Source organism: Armigeres subalbatus, chromosome 2 (assembly GCF_024139115.2).
Source record: "Armigeres subalbatus isolate Guangzhou_Male chromosome 2, GZ_Asu_2, whole genome shotgun sequence".
NCBI classification, from domain to species: domain Eukaryota; kingdom Metazoa; phylum Arthropoda; class Insecta; order Diptera; family Culicidae; genus Armigeres; species Armigeres subalbatus.
In genome coordinates this window covers 145,326,363-145,350,387 of record NC_085140.1, presented here as the reverse complement: position 1 = coordinate 145,350,387, position 24,025 = coordinate 145,326,363, and the positions used below count along the sequence as shown (strand labels likewise).

Below are 24,025 nucleotides of genomic sequence, written 5' to 3'. Positions count from 1 at the left end.
ATCAACTTGACCTCGAATGGAATCGTAGGCAAAGCGGGTCGCACTGTATTTGGCACGGTCCTGCACCAACCGGCTGCTGGACGAGCTGATGAGTGAGCTGCAAACCGTGGAGACGCTAAATTGTCTAATTGAGCGGACGGAAACTCCACCATTCTATCGGCTAACGAGCATGCGAAAAGCGTCCAGTCATTCAGATGGTAAGTAAAAGATGATGAACTTGTTTGTACAATAGAATGACCATTAAAAGTTTGCCCTGGGGGGGTCGTTCTGAAATAAGGTCTGGTATCTCGCCGCCCCTGGCGAGATTTTATTACAGTGCGTATGATGAAGGAGCGTTGATCTTAGGGACACAGAAGAAGGAGGCAGTTAATGTAATTTGAAAATTTCTTGAATTAGGATTGTGTCCATTAGAGTTTCCTGGGTAATTTAAGTTATAATAGCTTTTATTGTGTGCGTGTAGTAAAATGTAGAAACATAGTTAATAAAATTTCCACAATCAAAAGCAACAGTGAATACATATATCGAAATAGTATAACGGCTAAAGCAAAAGTTAATTTGCGTACTATTTCTATACTGGCGATAAAACAACTTTTTGTTTTTCTCATACATCAATGTGTAACGGAAAGGCTTCTCTAGTCTAGTTTACAAATACAACTTTTGTAAAGTGATAGATTATTCTAGAACTATTACTTTTCTTGTCATTATATATATGGTTGAAGCACATCTTAAATGAAGTTCAAATATAAATGCGTGCAGCGTTGTTGAAAATACTGTCAAAACCTATTTGATTCCACATTTAGATTGAAGTCATAGAACGAAGGAATTTCGTACCAACTGTTCCGTTTATTATGTTAAATTTATTGATTCGTTTTGAGTGACTCAGCTAAGAGGATTAACGTATACCATATAGGTCCTAAACATCCTGGGATGTGGCTCAGTTTTTTTGTCTATTGGTCATGTCCTATATATATACAAGCCTAGATTCAAACGCCTTTTCTCACTCTCTGAAACGAGAAAAGAAAAGAAACAAATACAAACAAAGAAGGAAGCATTTGCCCCAATAATAATAATAATATATTAGTGTAGCACCAATGTCTTGTTACCTAATAAGAAACAATTTTACAGTTTTTGGAAAATTAGATTTTTAGAAATGTTAGTTTCATAATGGAGATGCTGTGCGTATGCTTTAGGTCGTACCGCAGATAACACTGCTGCGTTCCACGCCGTCTTATACTTGTCGAGTCGGAAGCTAACTCCATCTTTACTTGGTTGCATTCTTGCAACATGCCTTGCCCATCGTACTCGTCTGGCTTTAGCTACCTTTTGAATACAGGTTCGCTATGCAAACTTGATGACTGAGGATTAGAGCCAAGCACTTAAGTTGCCCGCCTTTGGTGGTGCCTGACGAAATTCATTTTTTTCAATGGTTCAGCGCATTTAAGCGCAAGGTTAAAATACTTCACTATTCCATTTACTTTCGCTATATTCACTTTGTATCAACAGGTAGGGGGAGATCCCCAGCGCCGGTCACCTCCCACTACCGGACACTTCTAAAAACAAAAACCCGCTGGAAAACATTAGTGGCAAGCAGGGTATCCACAATCCAAGCAACTACCGATGTAAATTCCTGGAGACACGTTACCGGAGTCTGCATTCCAGCTAACGTGCTGCACGCTGGCCCGCAGCTCATGCTAGCCACAATCCGCCAAAAATTTTGGATTATCGATGGCCGGAATCTAGTTCGTCGAACTTATCACAAATGTCTCCAATGTTTCCGTAATAAGCCGATTCTGACTGAGCAGAGCATCGCCGATTTGCCAACTTCTCGTGTAACACCAACTAGGCCATTCGCCGTGTGTGGTGTAGACTATTGTGGATCAGTCTATATAAAGTCATCTGTACGCAACCGAGCTGGCACGGCAAATGCTGGGTAAAGTGTACCATTGGTACTTCGCGTATCTGAAGGAATAAAATAAACCTCATCTCGCGGTCCTAAGCCTCTTACCCAGCAACTCCTATCCCTACCTCTCCGTGGTGCTGGCCGGGATACGAGCAACATTAGGGAAGATCGGATAACCAACCCCGGTGGGAACTATTAACGTATGCTGACAGGGAAGCCCCCTCTCCGGAGATGCAAATCTTACTAAGCGTCTGTTCTCCATGTCAGGATCAGCGGCTGATCATCGTCCTAGTGCCAGCGAGGAACTCTAAGTAAAACTATGCACCATGGCCCACCGGGAATAAGGAGGAATGGTCCTCCGGAAATTTGGGGGTATATGGGACGAAGTGGAAGGAACGATTGGTTCGACGAAGGGTTGCAGATAGATTCTGGAGGAGAAGGACGCAGCGCGGGCGGTAGCGATGCAGCAAGGTACTCTGCAGAACGTGGAACGTTATAGGCGGAAGCGCAGACAGCAGACCCGCCTTTTCACGAGAAGAAACGTCGCTTAGAAGAAGCGGAGTGCGAGGAAATGGAACAGCTGTGCCGTTCTCAAGAAACATGTAAGTTCTATCAGAAGCTCAGCGCATCCCGTAAAGGCTTCGTGCCGCGAGCCGAAAAGTGCAGGGATAAGGATGGGAGCATCTTGACGGACGAACGTGTGGTGATTGAAAGATGGAAGCAGCACTACGAGGAACATGTAAATGGCGCTGAGACTACAGGCAGTGAAAGTCAAGGCAGCGGAGGAGATGACTACGTCAGTTCAGTGGACGATGGAAGCCAACCAGCCCCCACCTCGAGGGAAGTTAAAGATGGCATCCTACAGCTAAATACCAATAACGCAGCTGGTAAGGATGGTATCGGTGCTGAGCTCATCAAGATGGGCCCGGAAAAGCTAGCCACTGGCCTGCACAAACTGATAGTCAGAATCTAAGAAACTGAACAGCTACCGGAGGAGTGGAAGGAAGGGGTTATATGCTTCAACTACAAGAAAGGCGACAAGTTGGAGTGTGAGAATTTTCGAGTGATCACCATCCTTAATGCGGTCTACGAAGTGGTATTCCTCATTTTCTTTTCCTACGTCTGTCACCAATAGTGAATGAGTTCGTGGGAAGTTATCAAGCCGGCTTCGTTGACGGCCGCTCGACAACGGACCAGATCTTTACTGTACGGCAAATCCATCAAAAATGCCGCGAATACCAGGTTCCAACGCACCATCTGTTCATTGATTTCAAGGCGACGCAAGCTTTCTTATCAGCACTCCGTGGTCTGGTCGCACACCGTGGAAGACCGAAAGAGATGCACAGCGACAACGGAACTGCGTTCAAAGGTACCTTCACAAGGTATACCAGATGCTGAAGACCGACCACACCGGTCGCGAGCAGATTCTGCAGTTCTGCGCAGAGAGTGAAATTTCTTGGCATTTTATCCCACCACGTGCTCCGAATTTCGGCGGTCTGTGAGAAGCCGTCAAATCCGCCAAGCATCACCTACTGCGTGAAATTGGTGATACCTACGAACATCAGCTATGAGGACATGGGCACTCTTCTAGCCCAAATCGAAATGTGCCTCCAGGCCCCTCGTACCAATACCAAACGATCCGTGCGACCTGGAAGCCCTCACTCCGGGACACTTCCTGGCAGAAACAAACCTGCAAGCCTTCGCCGAGTGCGATCTGGCCGAAGTTCCCGACAATCGCCTGTCGCACTGGGAGCTCACACAGAAGCGTTTCCAGAGAATCTGGTCTAGATGGTTTCCATAACATCTGCAGCAGCTCCTATCACGCACCGCAAAGGGATGCATGAGCCCAGTCATCATCAAGCCAGGAAGAATTGTGGTGATTAAGGATGACAATCTACCACCGATCCAATGGCCGCTCGGGAAGATAATAAAGGTTCATCCCGGCAAGGACGGTATAGTGCGAGTCGTCACCCTCAAAACAGCGTTGTCCGAAGCAGTCGCCAGACCAGTTGCTAGACTAGCAGTCCTCCCAGTTCCAGACAAGCCGGAGAGTTAGTAGTTCGTCCGTCTACAAGAAGAGATTCTGGTAGAGCACGCCGAAATTTGCTCGATGCCATCGTGGGAGCCTCGCAGGAGTCACGTTGTATATTGCCGAATCGTTACATAGATGCTTATCCGAGTACCCGCAATCATCAACTAAACCTCGTGTGATAGAGAACGACGGAGAGTTGAATTTGTTCGTGACAAATGGTAAATAATGTCAATAGCTTAGAGAATAGTTTTGAAATGACTGTGGCATTGGCGCACTGATTTTACGGATGTGCATGTGAACCAACGAAAATCGTGTCTTCGCGCTTGGAATAGTAATGCAGTGAGGTGGGCCTCTTTCCTCAGTAATAATGAAGTAAGATCTCCTCATTTTTTGCAATACTTTTCTGTTGCGTTCTTTGATGATGATAAGTCGTAGCTACGCTTAAATCTAGCTAGATTGGTATATATAGAGAAAATGTAATCAACTTTATCGACGTTAATAGGAAATTGACATTAATAGGATTCACTGAGTAGAAGTCTTTTCAAAACTAGGAGCATGGCGCTTCTCTTATTTTGTTATGTCTTATTAAAGACCGATAATTTAGAATACCACACATGACAAATAATAATGGCTTCATTCTCGATAACTTTTATTAACAGGTATAGGGAATATGCGTGATGAAGCTTTATTTTGCAACCGAAAAGTGAATCCTATAGCTCACCACGACTTATATGATGATAGTTATTTTACACTTGCTTGTAAGGATTTAAGACGATTAGAAACGGTAGGCAAATTTGATTATCTACGCTCAACTTTTAATCGATGCTTTTTCAAACTTTTAGAGTAGGTTTTTCATTTATGCGGAAACGACCCAGGGAGATTAGTATTAGACAAATAAAATGAAGGAACGAATGTCTACATTTAATATCGACTTAAACTAAGTTACGTAGAGAACACAAAAAAAACAAAGAAAGACGATGTGATAGGTGAATTAAACAAGTTAAAACAAAATGACATCTGACGAAATATTAGACAAAATTAGAAGTAAACTTGCTGTTTGACTATTAAAACTTGTAATACCAGACATCACTGCAATTCTTTAACCGCATTAAGACAAGGGAAGCTCTTAGATTAATAGTTCGATTCATTATAACATAAGTTGCAGCAGTCATAGACTGCTATTAGATATTGAATGTCGGCTCCAAGAAACTCTAAACATAATTTTATATTAAAGTTCTCTACAAATTTCTTGTGTCTTTGGAGCTTCCATTATTTGTTTGGTTAATTATTGACAGGCTGACGATAAATATACTGAGGGGAAAGGGAAATCTATACAAAAACAGAAATTTTGAGATTCTACTAGCTTCTACAACGCTCAAACAAATAGTGTTCAAGCGGACAACATAGACTAGTTCTTCTAAATATTGGTCCTAGTAGAGGCAAAACATCTGTTCGGGTCCAGTCTTGACAATTTAGGCTACCATGTTTAAGTCCAGCTGGAAACCCTAAAAAAAGAAATGACTGTGCCAGACCACGGACGGTATAAGTATAATTCCTTGCCCATTGACTGTTTTCCTATTTTAATAGAAGGAATAAAAGTTACATCCTTGCGCGGAATACTTTTTTGTCAAGTGAAATTCCCAAAACCTATCCATAGAAAACTAATTACGGTGGTGTGAGGTGTCATTGTCGTCAGAAGTGCAAGTGCGAAAGCAAAGGAGAATTTATGAGAAATTTATGAAAGGAGATGAAAAATGATGAAAATTGCAAGTGAAGAAGCCTAGTAAAAGAGTGGATATATAGCAGCTGTATTTCTTGTCCATACTATCAGTGGCGATCTGAGTAAGTCTTTGCTGCATGTCTAGGCCACAGTACCAGTGGAAGTAATTCCTCCCACGGAATCCTAGAGGTCCTAGAAGGCCCCATCAAAAGGTAATCTCCTGTTCACCTGGGAGCTGCGGATAGAGTCGAAATGGTTGTCAAATAATCTCCAAAGTAAGCTGTCAAAAAGTATCCATCGCATCTAGAGAGGTTTTGTGCATTTTGAGGGTAGACGAGAGAGTACACGTATAAATCAACTCATACTGAATATAGCTCATTTTCAACAAATTTCAATTTACTGGCGTCATTTTAAATATATCGACGGATTCAACATAACTGGAGGGTATGAATTAATTTTACATTCGACACGTTAATATATACGATGCGGTAAATTGACGAAATCTTTGTAATTAATCTTATAAAGATCAACATAATGGTAATTCAATGTGAGAAAATCGTAACGTGTACAGTGAACACTGGGAAGAAATTGGCGAGTTTCAAGCAAAATATCTTGAAAATTTGATTCGATCGAGTCCGCAGCTCCCAGCTGTTCACAAGTGAGCCGGATATCCCTGTGTGCACTTCTAATGGGAGTGCGTATTTCTTGACGATGCTGAAGATATCATCTACATAACTCCACCATCGTTCAGGAATAGCCTCTTTTTCCTTCAAATCCTTTCCGAGGTTTGCCATGAACAGCTCACACAAGAAAGGGGTCATAACCTTGTAACATTTTCCTCTAAGACGCTCAATATTAATTAAACTTTTAAACAGTTGTCTTCAATAGTTGTATGAAATCTCAGAGAGTTTGCTGATCGATTGATACCAAACTCTCAATAATCGGTTAGAAGACGGCTGAGCTATTAATAACCATACTATACTTCCTCACCACTTTTCGCGACGGTCTTAATTCGATTCGGCAGAATGGCCCCATGTTTTCCCAAACGACGTAATCCTACGTCAAAAGTGGTGTTAATTAAACAGTATGTAATATAAAGGGGGTTGATTATAGTTCAGATGACCGATTAAAGTAGTGTTCAAATAATACTAGAGAAAAAAGTGGGAACACAATGTCATGTTTTATAACCATGGAAGCGACAAATTTAAACTCCCCTAATCCGTCAGTCAATGTGTGCTCTCATGAGTTTCAATTGTTTTATTCAAACGATGCTGATCCGCCATTCAAATCAGTTTTTTGTTTGCTGTTCCACAAATATGTATATCGCTTTATGTTTTTACTTTGCATTCTTTATACTTCCAGGACCGGCTTCGGGCAACAACGATCCCAAGGTACAGGAGATTGGTGTTGAGAAGGGAACCATCCATACCAAGCGGCACAGCGGTGAGGATCCAATCAAATCAGGGTAAGTACTGTGCTTTGTAGCTGGTCTGTCGAATCGTTGGTTCTACCAAAGCGTTATAAGGCATGATGGGGGTAAATATCACCTTCTAGTGTTTTTTGTTTTGGAACGCGATTTTCGAAAAAAAAACTTACGTACAAACTTTTTTAATTGTGTTCAAATCAACCAAGCATGATTTATGTAAGATTTTGAAGTGAAAAAAATCGTTTCGCTTAATTGTCAAAATGGAATAATTGTTGGTGTTCAATAATAAAAGCAAAATAAAATACACAATGTGAACTTTCGGTTCCAAACTCATTCTATTCCGCATTATTTGTATACTATTTATCCAACTTGGTTTTACGAACCTTGTATTGAATGTAATTTCTTTCTGCAAATTTTTGAATATAGTAATGTTTATATAGTAATCGAATTAATGATGCTTTTGTAATTAAGACTGCTTTGAATCATCATACCCTATATGGTATATGGGTAGTTGCTTTTGCGGGAAACCATGAATGGGTCCCGGTTGCAGTGATAAAATCAAGTTTAATTGAAAAACCAAAACAAAACATTCGTCTGTCTCTATTCTACATCGTTTCCGGGTGGGCAATGATAGCTTATCTACTCGCCTCGTCGACTTTGATCCCTCTCGTATGCTGGTTCTCCGATGCTTTACGTTCCACACGAAGGATAGTAATTAAATTTTCAACACGAGGCGTTAAACTTGTTAAAGGTGGAGTAAAAATTGAAACATAAAAAAACGCCTCCGGCTAGGCCAATCACAGGCTGATGTGCAGCTAAAAATAACTACCCTTATAATTAAAGCTATGCTTTGGCAAGTCATTGGCACATGCTTGACTTTGCCAGCAGCATAAGTCTGGTGTTCGTGTCGTTGACTTTTCTTCTAAATCAAGGCTTAGCGAAATGCTTTAAGATCACTTAGAAACGGCTTTTATGCCTGTATGCATAAACATTAGGAAAAAGTTTTGCTACTGTGCACTTGGTAGATTCAGTTGCGTGTACATTTTTGCTCATTGATTTGATCGGTTAATGCTAGGATTAAAAAGTGGATTGAAAAATAAAAATAATAAAACTTATTATTTTATTCAATGAAATATGTCTAAGTAAAACAGAAAAATGCGAAAAACATTCTTTCAAAAAATATGTTTACAATTCGGTTCCAACATTTCGAAAGAACGAAACTGTTTTTGTAAACAAAAGCTTCGTACGTCGCTGGTGGGTCAATTTGTGCCTACCTACGCATATATTCCCCAGCGGTGCCTATCTCGATACAAACGTCAAGTTTTGAATATTATAGAATGTCAAGGTTGTGAATAAATATGAAATATGAGAGCTATATATAATTTTTATATTTGATTTTTATAATGAGCTACCCAAATAACATTTTAAGTTTTATAACGCTCTTGAAGATCATAATTTACTCCACAAGAGTGTTACAAAACCTGCATAAAACCAAAATGTTACTAGGGTAGAAAAGCATCATTGCATATAGGTGGATTAATTTGTTTGTTTTTTTTTTCTGTTGAATATAATTACATATAATCTTCAGAGCCAATATTGAACATGGAAGGAATAGCTGCTGGGTTTTTCGGAAGCGCTATCTGCATAATTTTGATAACGACGACGAGTAGGGAGGATTTTTTGCGGAACAAGAATCTGCTCTAGAAATACAGGGAGCGAAGGCGCGTTTTTTATTTCATCCAAATCAGGGCTGTTTTATTATCCTTCGTTGTAGTAGAAGTTCTAGTGAAATCGTGATTGCAGATTTCGGTCGTCTGCATTTCTAGCATTCCACCTTATCTTGGGAAAAGCCTGCACACAGCATGGAATGCTGTGTCTATTTTTGCAAAGCGATTATATATTTTTTTAATGTCTCATTGGCATTGAGATTTGTTTGTATTCTACCTTAATGTACGTTAATGTGGGAATCAACCGTAGGCGCCAAAATGCAACATACCAGTTTTACCATTTTTCCTTCAAAAAGTATGATATGATGACTAAAATATCAAAAGCATAATAAAAATTCGTTAAGCCTAAAAAGGGAAACGAGACGTCGTCAGATCAGGACAGTAAATGCAGTGTCTATTCAAACTTTATATTAGAGATTCTTTTTGGATTGAAAAATCGATTTATGTTTGTATCAAAAAAGGCTAAAACAGTATCTTTTGTTGAATATGTCCCTTTACGCTGTTAGACTAAAAAATACTTTCTTTCTTCAAGGAAAATGGTTTGGGTAGTGGACGTCCCTCGTCAGAGGATATGCCTGATATTGAAGGCTTGGTGTTGAATTTAACTAAGAATAAAGTAATGGCACCTTGCGAATTATTAGTATTTATAGCTAACTATCAACCCTACTCCCCGAAAAGGTCAACATTTTGAAGCAATTATTTCGATGATTAATTCCTCCTATGGAAGGCATCTTCTTATTATTACAAGCGCGTCTCTTATTCGGTGAAGTGCTTTGTACAATCTGCTGTTTGCAAAATGAGTTGATAAAACTTTTCACGCTTCACAGTGTCTACTCCCATTTATTATGGACTACATCAGTTCAAGCAATGGCGATAAGCTTCCAGTCGCTTACAATTTTCTTATAGAAGGTTCCTTCTTTATATTACACGTTCAATATTTTCGTATCTAAAGGATTGTGTTCGTGTATTCAGTTGGCGACGACTGAGTACACTTTATTCTCCCAACAGCAATTCTACATTCTAATTTATACAAAAGAACATGGGTTACTGCAATGATGTATATCATTGAAGAGTTTTTTTTTATTTTAATCATAGATCATTAATTAACGGCTACGCAGTCTCATATGATTAAAACGAGTTTTTATTCGTCCGACGTTTCGACACGGGATTAGTGTCTTCTTCAGGGGAAGCTAAAATTTAATACATATACTAATTATACAGTCTTTGATTATGTTTGGTGTTAGTCTTACAATGATTTGTTCGTTTTTTGTCTTATGTTTTGTCTAACTTTAACTGTCTGGTTATTATGGTGTCGGTACATACTGTGAATAAAATTGTGTTTGTTAAATTTGCTTCGTTCATCATTAAAACTATTTCATAAACTGTCTTACGTCTCGGAATCACTTTCCATTTCACTAAAACTGGCAAATGGCGCAGTTTTCCTTTTACAATCTCCTCATCGAAAACCCCATTCTGGTTGGTAGCCAATGGAGCCCTATCGGAATAATTTACCTATCGTTTGAGTTCTTGCTCTTTCGCTTTCGCTTATCAGTTTTGGTGGTGTTCTGTATGTAATGCAGCACAGCTGCGTATGTAGTATTGAGTCCATCAATATCTGTTCTCTTATTTACGGTGTGGGGTGTGTTGGTAATGTGGCACATTTCTAGAAATGGTAGTGTTGTTTTTATTTTAAGTAATGGCTTTTCCAAAGAAGTATGAATTAGTTTCCCCATGTTCTTTTGTTTTCTTGTGTTTAGTACACTTTCACAGTTTTAGAACAGCAGTACAGCGTACAGCTGGAAATAAACTAGCATATTTGCTTCAACATACAAAATGTTACATTGTTCTTCACTTCAGCAAAGCTTTTTGTCTCTTCAGGACTAATTCAATACTTTGAACTCAAAATTTTCCTGAGTAATATCGGTCGATAATCTTTGGCCCTGCTGTCATTGAACTTAGATTTTTCGATTCTTTGAATACGTGGGTGTTAATTCACCTTGCTGTGAATGGCACAGCTAACCGGAATCCACCGAAGAAACCCTGATAAGCAGCTTCTATTGATTCTTTGTTACTGTTCTTTGAATCTGTTTACAAATACAACCTGAAAAGAGGTTCTTACGAATTGGTTGATTGCATTAACAATTTCTTTCGCTGTACCCTGCTTCAATGATGTTGCATTAGGACGGTAACAAAGTCTACGTTTCTCATGAAATTTAGGTAGTTGTGTCTTACTGAGATATTCATTGTAGGGTACTAGCGGAAGCTGTTTTGTTGAAGAATAACAAATTTTACTTTGAACCCTACGGACATTACCTACAATTTTATATTCATCAAAACCAAACAAAAAACAATGACACTGGGTTTCCCCTGAATAAGACCCGAAAAGTAGTAGAAACTTTGGGATAAAATCAAAATTATCGTTTGATTACCATTACATTGCAATATTCAGATCATCTAAAAACTGTTTGATTACTTTAGTGTTGACCGTGTCTCAATCGAACTGCTGCTTAGACAAAAGTTTTGAATTACCTTCGGGTGTCCCAATGTTCTTATAAGAGATTTTTCAGAATAAATATGCTTATTCAATGGCTGAGATTTCGTCATTTTGAATGAAGGGAAGGTTGCGATTTGGAAGGGAAGGTTGCGATTTCATCCTTTTCTATCATATCCCATTCCTTTTTCCATGTCCTATTCCAGTCAACAACAACAGTCAACAATATCGTATATAATGCCAGATAAGATGCTAAAGTGGAGACGATATAGGTACTTCCCCATACAACATGTACGTATATCGCCTCCACTTTAGCATCTTATGTTGCATCATATACGTTCTTGTGTTGACTTTCCTTTCCTTTTTCGCTTTCTATCAGGTAAATGATGAGAAAGGTAATTTAAGGCCGAGCAAATCTCCCAATTGGAGGGGAACATGGTGCCTGAGTATCCCGAAAGTTGCAAATGTTCCGCGTCCTTTATAAAACAAGTTTAATCACGCACTCAATTATTAACTCACTTACCACACACGGCATAAATCCGGATCTCTCGACTATTCCCCGTCCTAATACAAACACGTCCAGTCGCACACTCTGCTCACTGACCGCACAAAGCACAACTACAAACCCGAATTTCGCTGTATTGTTCTACATCCTACCTGAAACACGTCCGATCGCGCACCAATTAGATAACTCACTCGAGACCCTAAAGAAGGGGCTTATGCAAATATTTTTTTCTCCATAATTTCTCCACTTTGATCAATTTAATAAAATTTAAAAAAAAATCAAATAATCTTCAATAATTACCAAACATTCCGATAATTTTCCCGAGAAAACTACGAAGTGCTTTCCAAGAAATGCAAGAAAATTTAAAAAAAATCTCAAGGTAATTCCAAAGAGTTTCACAACGGAATTCCGAACAATTTCCCAAAAAAAATACGAAAATCTTCCGAGGAAAATCCGAAGTATTTCCCAAAAAGCAAATCTGCAGTATTTTCCGTGGATATTCCAAAGAATTTCTCGTGGAAATTCCGAAGAATTTCCCCTGCAATTTCCGGAGCATTCCCAAAGGAAATCCCGTAACATTTCCCGAAGAAATTACGAAATGCTTTCTGTAGAAAATCCAAAGAATTTCCCGATAAATCTTTGAATTTTTTTCCATGAAACTCCGAAGAATTTCATGAGGAAATTCCGAGATATTACCCGAAGCGATTCCAATAAAACAATTTCACGGATATCTCGAAAATTTGAAGAAATTCTCATAGAAATTTTAAAGAATTTCCCATTGAATTTTCAAAAAAAAAATCCTAGGAAATTTCTAAGATCTTCCTAAAGAAATTAAAAAAAAAATCAAAGAAATTCCGAAGTATTTCCCAAGGATATTCCAAAGATATTGTATTATAAACTCCGAAGAATTTATCCTGGAAATTGAGAACTTCCTGCCCAAAATTTGTATAATTTTTCAACGAATTTCTGCAGATTTGTTTAAAGATATTCCGAAGAATTTCTTGAGAAAATTCCGTAGAATTTCCCGAGGAAATTACGATGGCCTTTTCTTGGAATGTACGATGAATTCTCAGTGATTTTGTGGAAATTTTCCCGAGGGAATTCTGGAGATTTTTCTGAGGAGTTTTCGGAAAATTTCCCGAAGAGATTTCAAAAAAATTCTCGTAGAGATTCCGAAGAATTTTCTATGAAACTGTGGAAGAATTTCCTAAGGAAATTCCGAATATTTTTCATAGGAAACTCCGAAAAAATCCTAAGGAACTCCGAATAATTTCTCAAGAAAATTATTTAAGCTCGTCTTCACCTGTTGTAGACGAGTTTAGTACTATTCCATTTAATCCCACTACGTTTTGTAATCTTTACAGACAGCCTTAATGTTGAGGTCGAAATACGTATCGAATAAAATCCCTTGGAAATTCTGAAGCACTCCTTCTGAAAATTCCGAAGAAATTCTGAAATTTTCCCGAGGAATTTTCAAAGAATTTCCCGAAGAGATTCCAATTTTTTTTTGGAAATAACGAAAAACTTTCCATGGAACCGGGTCTCTATCCAAAGTTGTTTGAATTTTTCGTTATTCGGTGAAACTTTCCAATTCACATTAGGTACATTTTAATACATCAAGCTTCCAAGCCTCTTGAAAGGAGGCTTTAGAACCTTTTGAAATAAGGCTTTCGACCCTCTTGAAAGGATGCTTGCGAGCCTTTTGAAGGAAGGCTTCCGAGCTTCTCGAGAGGAGGCTCCCGAGCCTCTTGGAAGGAGGTTTTAGAACCTCTTTGAAGAATGTTTTCGACCCTCCTGGAAGGATGCTTCAAAGCCTCTTGAAAGAATGCTTCTGGTTTTGTAACATCGATTTCTTGAAGCTCTGAAAAAAAAATTTATTGGTCGTAGAAATTTTTATTTCCAAAATTGTCAATTGTTGTCAAAAGTTGTCAATTTTATTAAAGTTAACTTGGCTTATCTAATGATTGATTTTGTATGTTGAAATAAAAAGCATCCGTGCAGTCGAAAGTAGTCGATACGTGTGGTATTAAGTGAGTGGTAAATATTTTTCTCAATAAAGTACGTATAAGATATTTGATGCTTTTAACATATGACTCAACATTAAGAAGCTATTGTTCCCCCTCTCCCCCACCTTCCTTGAAAAACCCCAATGATGAAAAATTCAAATTTCAAATAGGGTGGGTGTACCAATTGTCGCCATACATAAGAACAACTGTTTTTTTTTAAATAAGTAAAAGGCATGCGGGTCGACTTTATATATCAAGCGAAAGGTTTTACTTCCTGCTCCTTAGAACAGCTGTGAAAACTACAATATTTTTTTTATAATCCTCAAAATTGATTAATCCATAATAGGAACGCGTGCACCAGTTGTGGCACTATTCTTAATTTTGGTTCCTTATTTAGCAAATCCCATTTATTTTTTCTTATGGGATTGGCCAAATAGGGACCACTAGTGCGACAGCTGGTGCAAAGGACGTCAAAAATTAAGCAAATTCAATTTTTACTATTATTTACTAATGAATATACGTTATCGATCTGAACTTGTTTTGTTGTGATTTGATTGGCCATTTCGCATATAAAGCACTAGTGCGACAACTGGTGCTATAGCCACGACTGGTACATCTAGCCTATTTGACGCATTTTATGGCTAGAAAAACGACATCGCCGTCGGGTGGAATCAGCTAGGGTTTTTTTTTGTGCGGTTCAGCTCCAATAATGATAATTTCAAAAACAATCCCTTCCGGGCCGCTTCCAATTTGTGTTTATTATTATACTGGGAAGCCGGGAAAATTTTCCACCTGATTTGTTTTGGGAATCTGACGCAGTCACCTTCAACTGTTTTTCTTACAAATGAGAAACATATCCTGCTTTCCATGGTTTAAGTTGTGCTTTAGTTTTATTTTTAATCATATTGCATAATATTCATTTCAATCTGAACCATACTTTCGGGATACAATGAAAATGTACTCTACCCATCTGTCAAGTTGCTTTCTGGTCGGTGGGCACTGAAACATTGCGACGTTTCGTGTTCACTTGGAGAAAATTAGGATTATCTAGCAAGTGTCTAAACGGTTTGAAGACTCCCAAAGTTTCGTACGAGTTATGGTAATGAACCAATCGAAATGTGAATTTTCAGGAATCCATATTCTATCCTAATTTTGAACTGCACTATAAGGATATTTTCAACGTATTGACTTCTTTTAAGGCAGCCCTTACTTTGCACCGTTCAATGTGCAAAAACGATCCATAAAAAAATGAAAAACGATCCATAAATAACATCTGATTGTTTCATAAAACGTTACCATATATCCATAAAATAGTTTGGGAGATTTCATAAAGAATATTTTTATGATCCATAAAACTTTGAAAAATGAACTGGGAAAACGTTAAAGTTCTTATCAAAACGAAGCGTTTGATGCATTTATATCTAAAATCTTAGGTTAAATTATATGTGCTTTGAGGACAAAGTGTACGATATAAAAAATAAAAAAAAAAGTTCAAACTATCACATGTACCTATTATGCTCAGCTTAAAAGTAAAAATTTGAATCACAGTCATAGGAAACTTGCTCTAGTATTAAAAGAAGGCAAAACATACTTTTGTATATAAACAATAAAGACGGATCCATAAAAAAATGAAAAACGATCCATAAATAACATCTGAATGTTCCTTAATGTTGCTACCATAAATCCATAAAATAGTTCAGGAGATTCCATAAAGAATAATTTTTTGATCCATAACTAAGCTAAAATTTAGCAATTAAAAGGGAAATATGTTCCATTAACATGGTCAAGAAAAACATTACAATTCTTGCTATTTTCCCATAAACAAATGATCCATAGATCTTTGGAAAATGATCTACAAAAAACTATATTTTGATCCGTAAAATTTCAAATTTGCGCATTTTTTATCGTGTTGATGATCCATAATTTTAGTAATATAATCCATAATTTTGGTCATATGATCCATAATTTTGATAATGTGATCCATAATGCTTGCAAAGAAGGCCAATGAAACTATATTAATTGATCCACACATTTTATAAAATCTATGGATCATAAATTATTATGGATCATATGACTAAAATTATGGATCATATTACTGAAATTATGGATCATCATCACGATAGAAAATGCGCAAATTTGAAGTTTTATGGATCAAAATATAGTTTTTTATAGATCATTTTCCAAAGATCTATGGATCATTTGTTTATGGGAAAATAGCAAGAATTGTAATGTTTTTCTTGACCATGTTAATGGAACATATTTCCCTTTTAATTGCTAAATTTTAGCTTAGTTATGGATCAAAAAATTATTGTTTATGGAATCTCCTGAACTATTTTATGGATTTATGGTAGCAACATTAAGGAACATTCAGATGTTATTTATGGATCGTTTTTCATTTTTTTATGGATCCGTCTTTATTGTTTATATACAAAAGTATGTTTTGCCTTCTTTTAATAGTAGAGCAAGTTTCCTATGACTGTGATTCAAATTTTTACTTTTAAGCTGAGCAAAATAGATACATGTAATAGTTTGAACTTTTTTTTAAAACTTATTTATATCGTACACTTTGTCCTCAAAGCACATATAATTTAACCTAAGATTTTAGATATAAATGCATCAAACGCATCGTTTTGATAAGAACTTTAACGTTTTCCCAGTTCTTTACGATGAAATGCTGGACTTTCTCCATGCACGTAATTGGGAGTACTAATGAGTTTCTATCCACGTGCCGCATCTACGAGACAGATAAGCAAATGTGCAACAACGATAACGAACGTCTCTAATGGTCGGTTGCATGTAGGTAGCAACATTTCATTCGGTGCCATTTCCAGTATCCGACTGACAAGTCGATGTGGGAAGGCAACTTTCCTAGGCAAACATAACGTAATGCTTTTTTTTCAAGAACGTACTGAAAAGCAATATGCTTCGCCATGGTGATTTCAGTTCACGAGAATTTAAACGTACTCTTATATCAGGAAAACAGAATGTAAGCAAAGAATATTTTGTGGTTTCCACCCAAACTCACGAATTTATTGCTGGGGTTGTTTCGGTTTACTTCAGTGGTGCATTTAGAGGTGTGCGCCGGTCCAAAAATCGACGGCGGCGGCGTTTGTCAGAATTTTGGTCGGCGGCGGCGGCGTTTTCGGCGTCACGCCGAAAGCCATTTTAACCGGTGGCGGCGGCGGCGTGAATCGGCGTGGTGACGTTCCCGAAGATTTTTTTTTTCAATTTTTCGGGATATTTCCAAGACATCAACAGGAGCATCTTTTCCAGATTTTTTTCTCCAAAATATTCATTTTTGGAATTTTTTTTCGATTTTCCACAGGAACTACTTTGCAGCTCTTTGTAATTCCCAAGAAAAATTATTTGGAATTTCAGGGGAAAATAATTCAAAATTTGCATGTGAAACTTTTCAGAATTTTCATGAGAAATTGTTCTAAATTTTGTACTCCAGAATACTCAACAAAATATTTTGTCAAATTTACACTGAATATTTTTCGGGACATCCACGGGAGACTCTAAGTAGTTTTTACGGAATACTCGCTGGTGTTTTCACCAGAAATTTTCCGCGGGAAATTTTTCAAAATGAGAAAATATAATTGGCAAGAGATTTTTTTTAAATTGCCATGGAAAGTTCTTCGGAATTTTCCAGAAGTTCCACAGGGTGACTACTACTTGGAAAACCTGGAAAAATGATGGAAGTATCAGAGTATTTCTGACACAATCAGGGAACTTTCAAACATAAAAAAACAACAAATATTTTGAATTGAACACGTATGGATCGTGGTTCCGATCTATGGACAAAAAAACGTTTATCCAGCTTCAAAGGAATATACCTAAAGAAAGCTAAGCATTTATTCGGGAAATCAATTAGGTTTTGCTTGTAAAATCTTCTGAGAATTCTCTCGGAAACTCTACATGAATGTACATATTAAAAATATATAATAATTAAGAATTTCAAGGCAGTTCCTGAGGAACTTCGAAGAAATTTCTGGATCAATTTTCGAAGGAATTTCCAGATGGTTTTACAAAGGAATCACGTGTCCTAGGAATTATAAGAAAACTACTAAATTATATCTAGGGGAATTTCCAAGATAAGTCCTCGAAAAAATTCCAGGTGGAATTTCTAAAGCTAATTCAGGAGGAATTTACTAAAGGATTCTTTAAAGAAATCCCGCAGTAGAATATGAAGAGATTTTCAAGAAAAAAAAATCTAAAGGAAATTGTGAAGGATTTCTACTGAAGGAATTTTCGATGGAATATCAAATGGATTTTCCAAGGAATGCCCAGAAGAATTTTCAAAAGAATTTCTAAAGGTATTCTCGAACTAACTCTCAAAAAAAGTCAAAGAATTCCTCAGAAGGATTCCAAAATTAATTTATGAATAGATTCCCGAAGGAATTTCGAAATCGATTTCTATGGAAATTTTAAGAGAACTTCCGAATGTTCAATAGAATTTGTGGAAGAGAAACTCTAAAAATGACCGAAAAAAATTCCGGAGAAGTTACTCGAAGAATTCCTCAAAACAAATATCGAAAATAATCTCCTCTAGGAATTCTAGAAATAATTTCCAAAGAAATTGCTGAAGGAATTTATTAAAATTTCCTAAGAAATTCGTAAAGAAATTTCCGAAGGAACCTCCAAAGGAATTTTCCTGAAAATATCCAGAACAATTCCTTAAGGTGTTTTCTAAAGCTTTCGTAAATGAATTCTCGAAAGAATTCTTAAGTAATCCCCAAGGATTTCCCAGTAATATGCTCTACGCTAGTGGCGCTGTAACCATTAAAATTATTTGGCTTCAATAAGCTTAATTTGGCATATGTTGTCTATCATGTTGTAGTGTATGCTTGGTTACATCAACAACATCGGTTTGACCCTTATACTACCGGTTTTTTAGCTGCTATGTTTGAGCACAATTCCATTTGACTTTTTGTCACTTTTGAGTTAACCCAATGAATGAGGTTCATTTCTTATGTACTTCCATAAATCATAATAAAAACTGCGATTTTGTATGCCCATGAGTGAAAAAAAGTCATAGTCCCATATTGAAAGTACCCGCATAACAGAATTTACATGAACCAATTGCTCAAAACTAAACAATGTTTCGATCAAACTAAATCGCTTTTCGGTAATCCAGCGAATGATGAACAACTTAGCAAAATTTCAGAAAGATACGAACTTTTTCATCATCTGTATTTCCGAACGAATTTCTAAAGGAATTCCTTAAAACATTTCCGATGAATCTGATATGAGCCAGCCGTGGGCTGAAAATCTCATTAAAAGACATTAAAATTTCCGAGGAATATGTTAAAGGATTTCGTAAAAGAATTTACAAAGAAATCGTCAAATGATTTTCTGAAAGAATATCCGTACGAAGTTTTGAAGGAATTCCCGAAGAAAGTCCCAAACAAATTTCCAGAACAATTCTTGAAGAAGTTTACTAAAGTTCCACTAAAGAAATTACTAATTAAAATCGATCGAATTTTCGAAGAAATTTTAAAAGAATATCTTCAAAAATCTCCAAAGTATTTTACGAAGGATATCCGAGCAGCACACATGTTGGAGAAAAGTTGCAGTAACTTATATGCAACCAAATTTGGTCACATTTGAGTTGCACCAACCAAAATCAGTGTGAATTGTACTATTCGGGTACCTAAAGGATTTTTTTTATGGAATTCTGAAGGAAGTTCCTAAGGAATTTCTGAGGGAAATTTTTTCGAAGCAATCCTTAGAATGTCTCTTTGAAGGAATTTCCAATTTCATTTCCTGGAGGAATTTTCAAAGGAATACCTGAAGGAATTTTTGATTGAATGATTGAAGCAATTTCTAGATTAACTAATTCACAAATCAGGGCCATAAAGCAAAACCATGCAGAAGGTGGCTTGGTTCGATTCCCGATCAGGTCTAGGAAATTTTCGGGTTGGATTTTTTTTACCTCCCTGGGCATATAAATGTATCATCGTGTTGGCCTCACGATATATGAATGGAAAATGGTAACCCGGCTTAGATAAACCGCTCATTTAACAACAATGAAAGTGCTTAATTAACACTAAACTGCGAGGCGGCAATGTGCTAGTGGGATATGCAACCTCTGCCAATAAGAAGAAAAAGATGACGAGAAAAAATGTTTTGAGGCTACCGTCAACTGGGGGGAAGATGATCATTTTTAAGACAAAACATGCAATAACAATGTGTGTTTACATTTTAAATCGAAACAAATATTTTCAAAACATGTACTGCTATACGTTGCAATAATCAACAACTTTAGTTTTCTGAAATGCGTTCGCATTTATTAAAATAAATTAAATTATCACACATTTTTTGAGTAATCTGGTTTGGGGTGAAGTTGATCAAGACAGCTCTACTAAAATCATTATGACCTAGTAGTCAAAATACACTAGGTTATTTGTATGAATGTTGAATTTACTACGTAAAGAAGTCTTCGAAGTCAATATTTGAAACGAAAATAGTGTCATTTATGACTATCTCTCTCTTTCCTCCACAAAATACATTTTCATGATTATAATCGAAAAACTCGGATTTCTACCTAGCGGTAACATTACTTGAACGGAGAATATTGTTGACTACCGTTTCATAAAAAAAAATTGGCACTTTTGACTGATACATCAAATGATCATCTTCACCTCAATGATCATCTTCCCCCCAGTTGACGGAACCAATAATTTCTTTTGAAAAACATGTTTTGTTTGACTTGTTTGAATTGATTATCTTGCTGCAAAAATCTGAATATTACACGTTTGTTTTTATCTTAAAATTAATGTAGAGTACCTGAAAAAAAACTGGAAAAATTAGGGAATTTTGTTTTTACAGTTGAGTAGGCACCTTGTTCCACTAAAATTCAGAATTTTTAAGTGAAATTTTCGAATTTTCACGGAAAATGTTCAGTATTTCAACGAAAATTTTTCCGGAAGGATTTTGGATTTCTACGGAACCTCCCTTGTATCGTCTATAAGAAATTCTTCAGTTCAAATGGAAAACATTTAAAACAGGAAAGGGTCGTCGATCAAATAACTTTGGGCTAGATGGACTTCGGTCAAATGATTTGCTTGGTCAAACTACATATTCAGCCTAACAACTTTCGGCTTGTGGCTTTCCTCCAAATTACTTTCTGCCAAACGACAAAAATTATATTTCAGCGGGAAATTCTTCGGAATTTCCACTCACAGTTTTTCACTTTTTACTAAGAGGTTTTCGGAATTTCAACGGTAATTTTCAAGGAAATCATTGGTATTGGAAATCATTGGTGATGATGGGGAGATCATTCGGGAAATTCTACGGAAATTCGACTGAATCTTCAAAATTTCCACGGAAAATTCTGCGGACTTCTTCAAATTAGAATCGGCGTGGAAAAATATGGATCAGCGGCGTGGCAACATTTTAAACGGCGGCGCGCCGATGCAAAAATGCCGGCGGCGGCGGCATGCCAAAAACTGTCGGCGGCGGCGGCGTGGCGCGGCGGCGCACACCTCTAGGTGCATTTGCTCAGCAAATGACCCATCGCATCGGTTGTCGAGAAGCGCGCCCTTTCAACACGGGCAGTCTGAAAATCAATAAACCAAAATGTGCTGAATGGTTGCCCACTGACTGAAAGCGCCAGCAAAAATCGTTGTTGCACTCCAGCTATGCGCTAACCATAGCCACTACCGCGCGCAATCCTTCCAGGAATTGCGGGTGTTGGGTAAACGTGTTTGCATCATTTACATTCTACATGCTCCTTTTGGTTCAGTCGAGTCGAGCGCAAGAAAGGTTTTTCCGAAGCCTTTGTATGTGCAGCAACCTTTTTCAAGGAAGGGGTGTGATTTCAAGCAAACGGTGTTGTAAGCATTTCGCAGCCCAAGACGATCTGTCTGGTGTCGTTCTTTGTGCAAAAGCAACATAGAGCGTGGCGTTGGAACTAGGAAGTGACTAACAAAAACAGGTTAGGTGCAAGTTGGCGCAATGTATGTAACTATTCAAAGTGAAGGCTTCACTGGCAGATGCACAGTTTATTGAGCTTGTTCAGGAACGAGCGGAGTCGTGTTCTCTGTGCTGAGACAGCTGAAACCGATTTTCACAAGCTTCAATCTTGCAAGATGAATGTTAACACGACGGCATTTTTCTTACACTAGAATTAAGTAGGTATGCATTTTAATTGTTGAAACTACATTATCATTTTTTTCATAAACCGAGTTTAAATAATCTTCATTAGTTTAACTATTTCTTCAATGGCTTTATATACCAACTGAACCTATTTTCCAACTCAGTGTTCTATTGCCATTTCCACAGTTATCAATTGAAACGTTTTCTGTGCCAGTCATTTGTGCAGTCGAACCTTCGATTCGACATCCGGAAAATGTTTAGTGTTTGAGTGACAATGACGGAAATTAAAAAAAAATGAGCTTTGCATTGAAAACTTTTTTTTTGTTTTATAGGTTTATAATTTGTGTATGACTAAAATAAATACTCCCCCTAAACAATTAGAAAATTCCCATGAGAAAATAGAAAATTGCCAATAAAGAAATCAGGGTATGAGCAATAAATAAATATAAAATTTCCACAAATAAAACAAAATTTCCATAAACAATTAAAAAATTTCCACAAAACAAAAATAAATAAGCACTTTTAAAAGCAAAAATTGCAATTATTAAAGAAGAATTTTCCATAAAAAAAATTAAATGTTCCACGGAAAAAAATACAAAATTTCCATAAATAAATCAATATTAGCAATAAAAAATAACAAAATTTTCCACAAAATAAATATATTTTTTCCATAACAAAATAACAATTTTCCACGAAATGATCAATAAAAAGCAATAAAAAAAATAAGAAAATTTCCATAAAGAAATATGAAAAAGCAATAAAACTGGTATTTTTTTTCCATGGATGACCCCTTCTTTAAAAGCGTTTATTGTTCATGGAAAATTTATTCAATTTTATTGCTTTTTTGTATTTTTTTATGAAAATATTCTTATTTTTTTATTGCTCTTTATTGATTATTTTGTGGAAAATTTTCAATTTTTTATGGAAATAATATATTCATTTTTTGGAAAATTTTGAAATATTTTATTGTTAATACGGATTTATTTATGGAAATTTTTTATTTTTTCCGAGCAACATTTTAATTTCTTTATGGAAAATTCTTCTTTTATAATTGCTATTTTTGCTTTTAAAAGTGCTTATTTATTTTTGTTTTGTGGAAAATTCTTAATAGTTTATGGAAATTTTGTTTTATTTGTAGAAAATTTTATAATTATTTTTGCTCATACCCTGATTTTTTATTGGCAATTTCCTAATTGTTTATGGAAAATTTCTAATTTTAAATGGAAATTTTATTTAGCTGCCATTTGTGTATACTATTCCACTGTAGCGATTTATTCAGACTAGCTTGGTGGTCTAGTGGTTACCGCGTCTGCCTTATAAGCAGGAGGTCGTATGTTCAATTCCAGGCTCGTCCCTTTCCTACTTTGTATTTTTATCTTAGTTCTTCTGTGTTTCACGTTCTACCAAAACGATTCCTACTGTTATATCCTTCCACACAATCCCAAAACCTCCTGTGGCACCTATGAGAGGTCGTAGAGTTTTCTGCATCTTTCTTAAGTAGATGTCCAACTAACCATCCTTCCCCTCCCTCAGCATTCGCAAGGACGTGGCCAGAACAGATCTCGACTATTGGAGAGTGCATTGCTTCCATATAAGAAATAGATCCCCCCATAGAGATTGGTCCCAATTTTATATCTGTGGTAACGAATGAAAGTGAAGCTACTCTCATACAATAATATTGGCTTGTACCACCTACGAATTAGTGCGAATTGCTCAATGCTAATGCTAACTATTCCACTGTAGCGATTTATTCTCCTTACAGCTTTATCATTATTATGCTATCATTAGCTAAAAGTTATTATATTAACGACTGGAAATATTGTTGGTTCGAGGATATGGCTTTCTCAGTCTCTGGGTTGATCAAACCGGCTATATTTTGAATTGCCCAACGTTTCAGCAGGATGTAGGGGAACTGTTTCTTGAATTCATACCATGTATACAAATCAATACCATTCGAAAAATGAAAAAATGGTGCGTAAATTGTTTTATTTCTCATTTTTGTGATTTTTTTCTGCAGTTAGCAGATCTGATGACAAAACACGACACAAATTGAGCCTAAATAGTCTATTTTGCGAATGTTATTGATATAGAAGCATGTTATTAATAATGAAACAGATA

At 36.7% G+C, this 24,025-nt stretch overlaps 1 protein-coding gene across 2 annotated transcripts in view; it reads left to right on the top strand.

Moving 5' to 3' along the window:
• LOC134210954 (protein furry) overlaps positions 1-24,025 on the top strand; it is a 393,572-nt gene that overhangs the window by 249,634 nt on the left and 119,913 nt on the right. For both annotated transcript variants that reach the window (XM_062687409.1, XM_062687410.1), the window contains 2 exons: positions 29-197; positions 7,015-7,117. In XM_062687409.1, the coding sequence (XP_062543393.1) occupies positions 29-197; positions 7,015-7,117 (272 nt within the window). The remainder of the gene's footprint in view (positions 1-28; positions 198-7,014; positions 7,118-24,025) is intronic.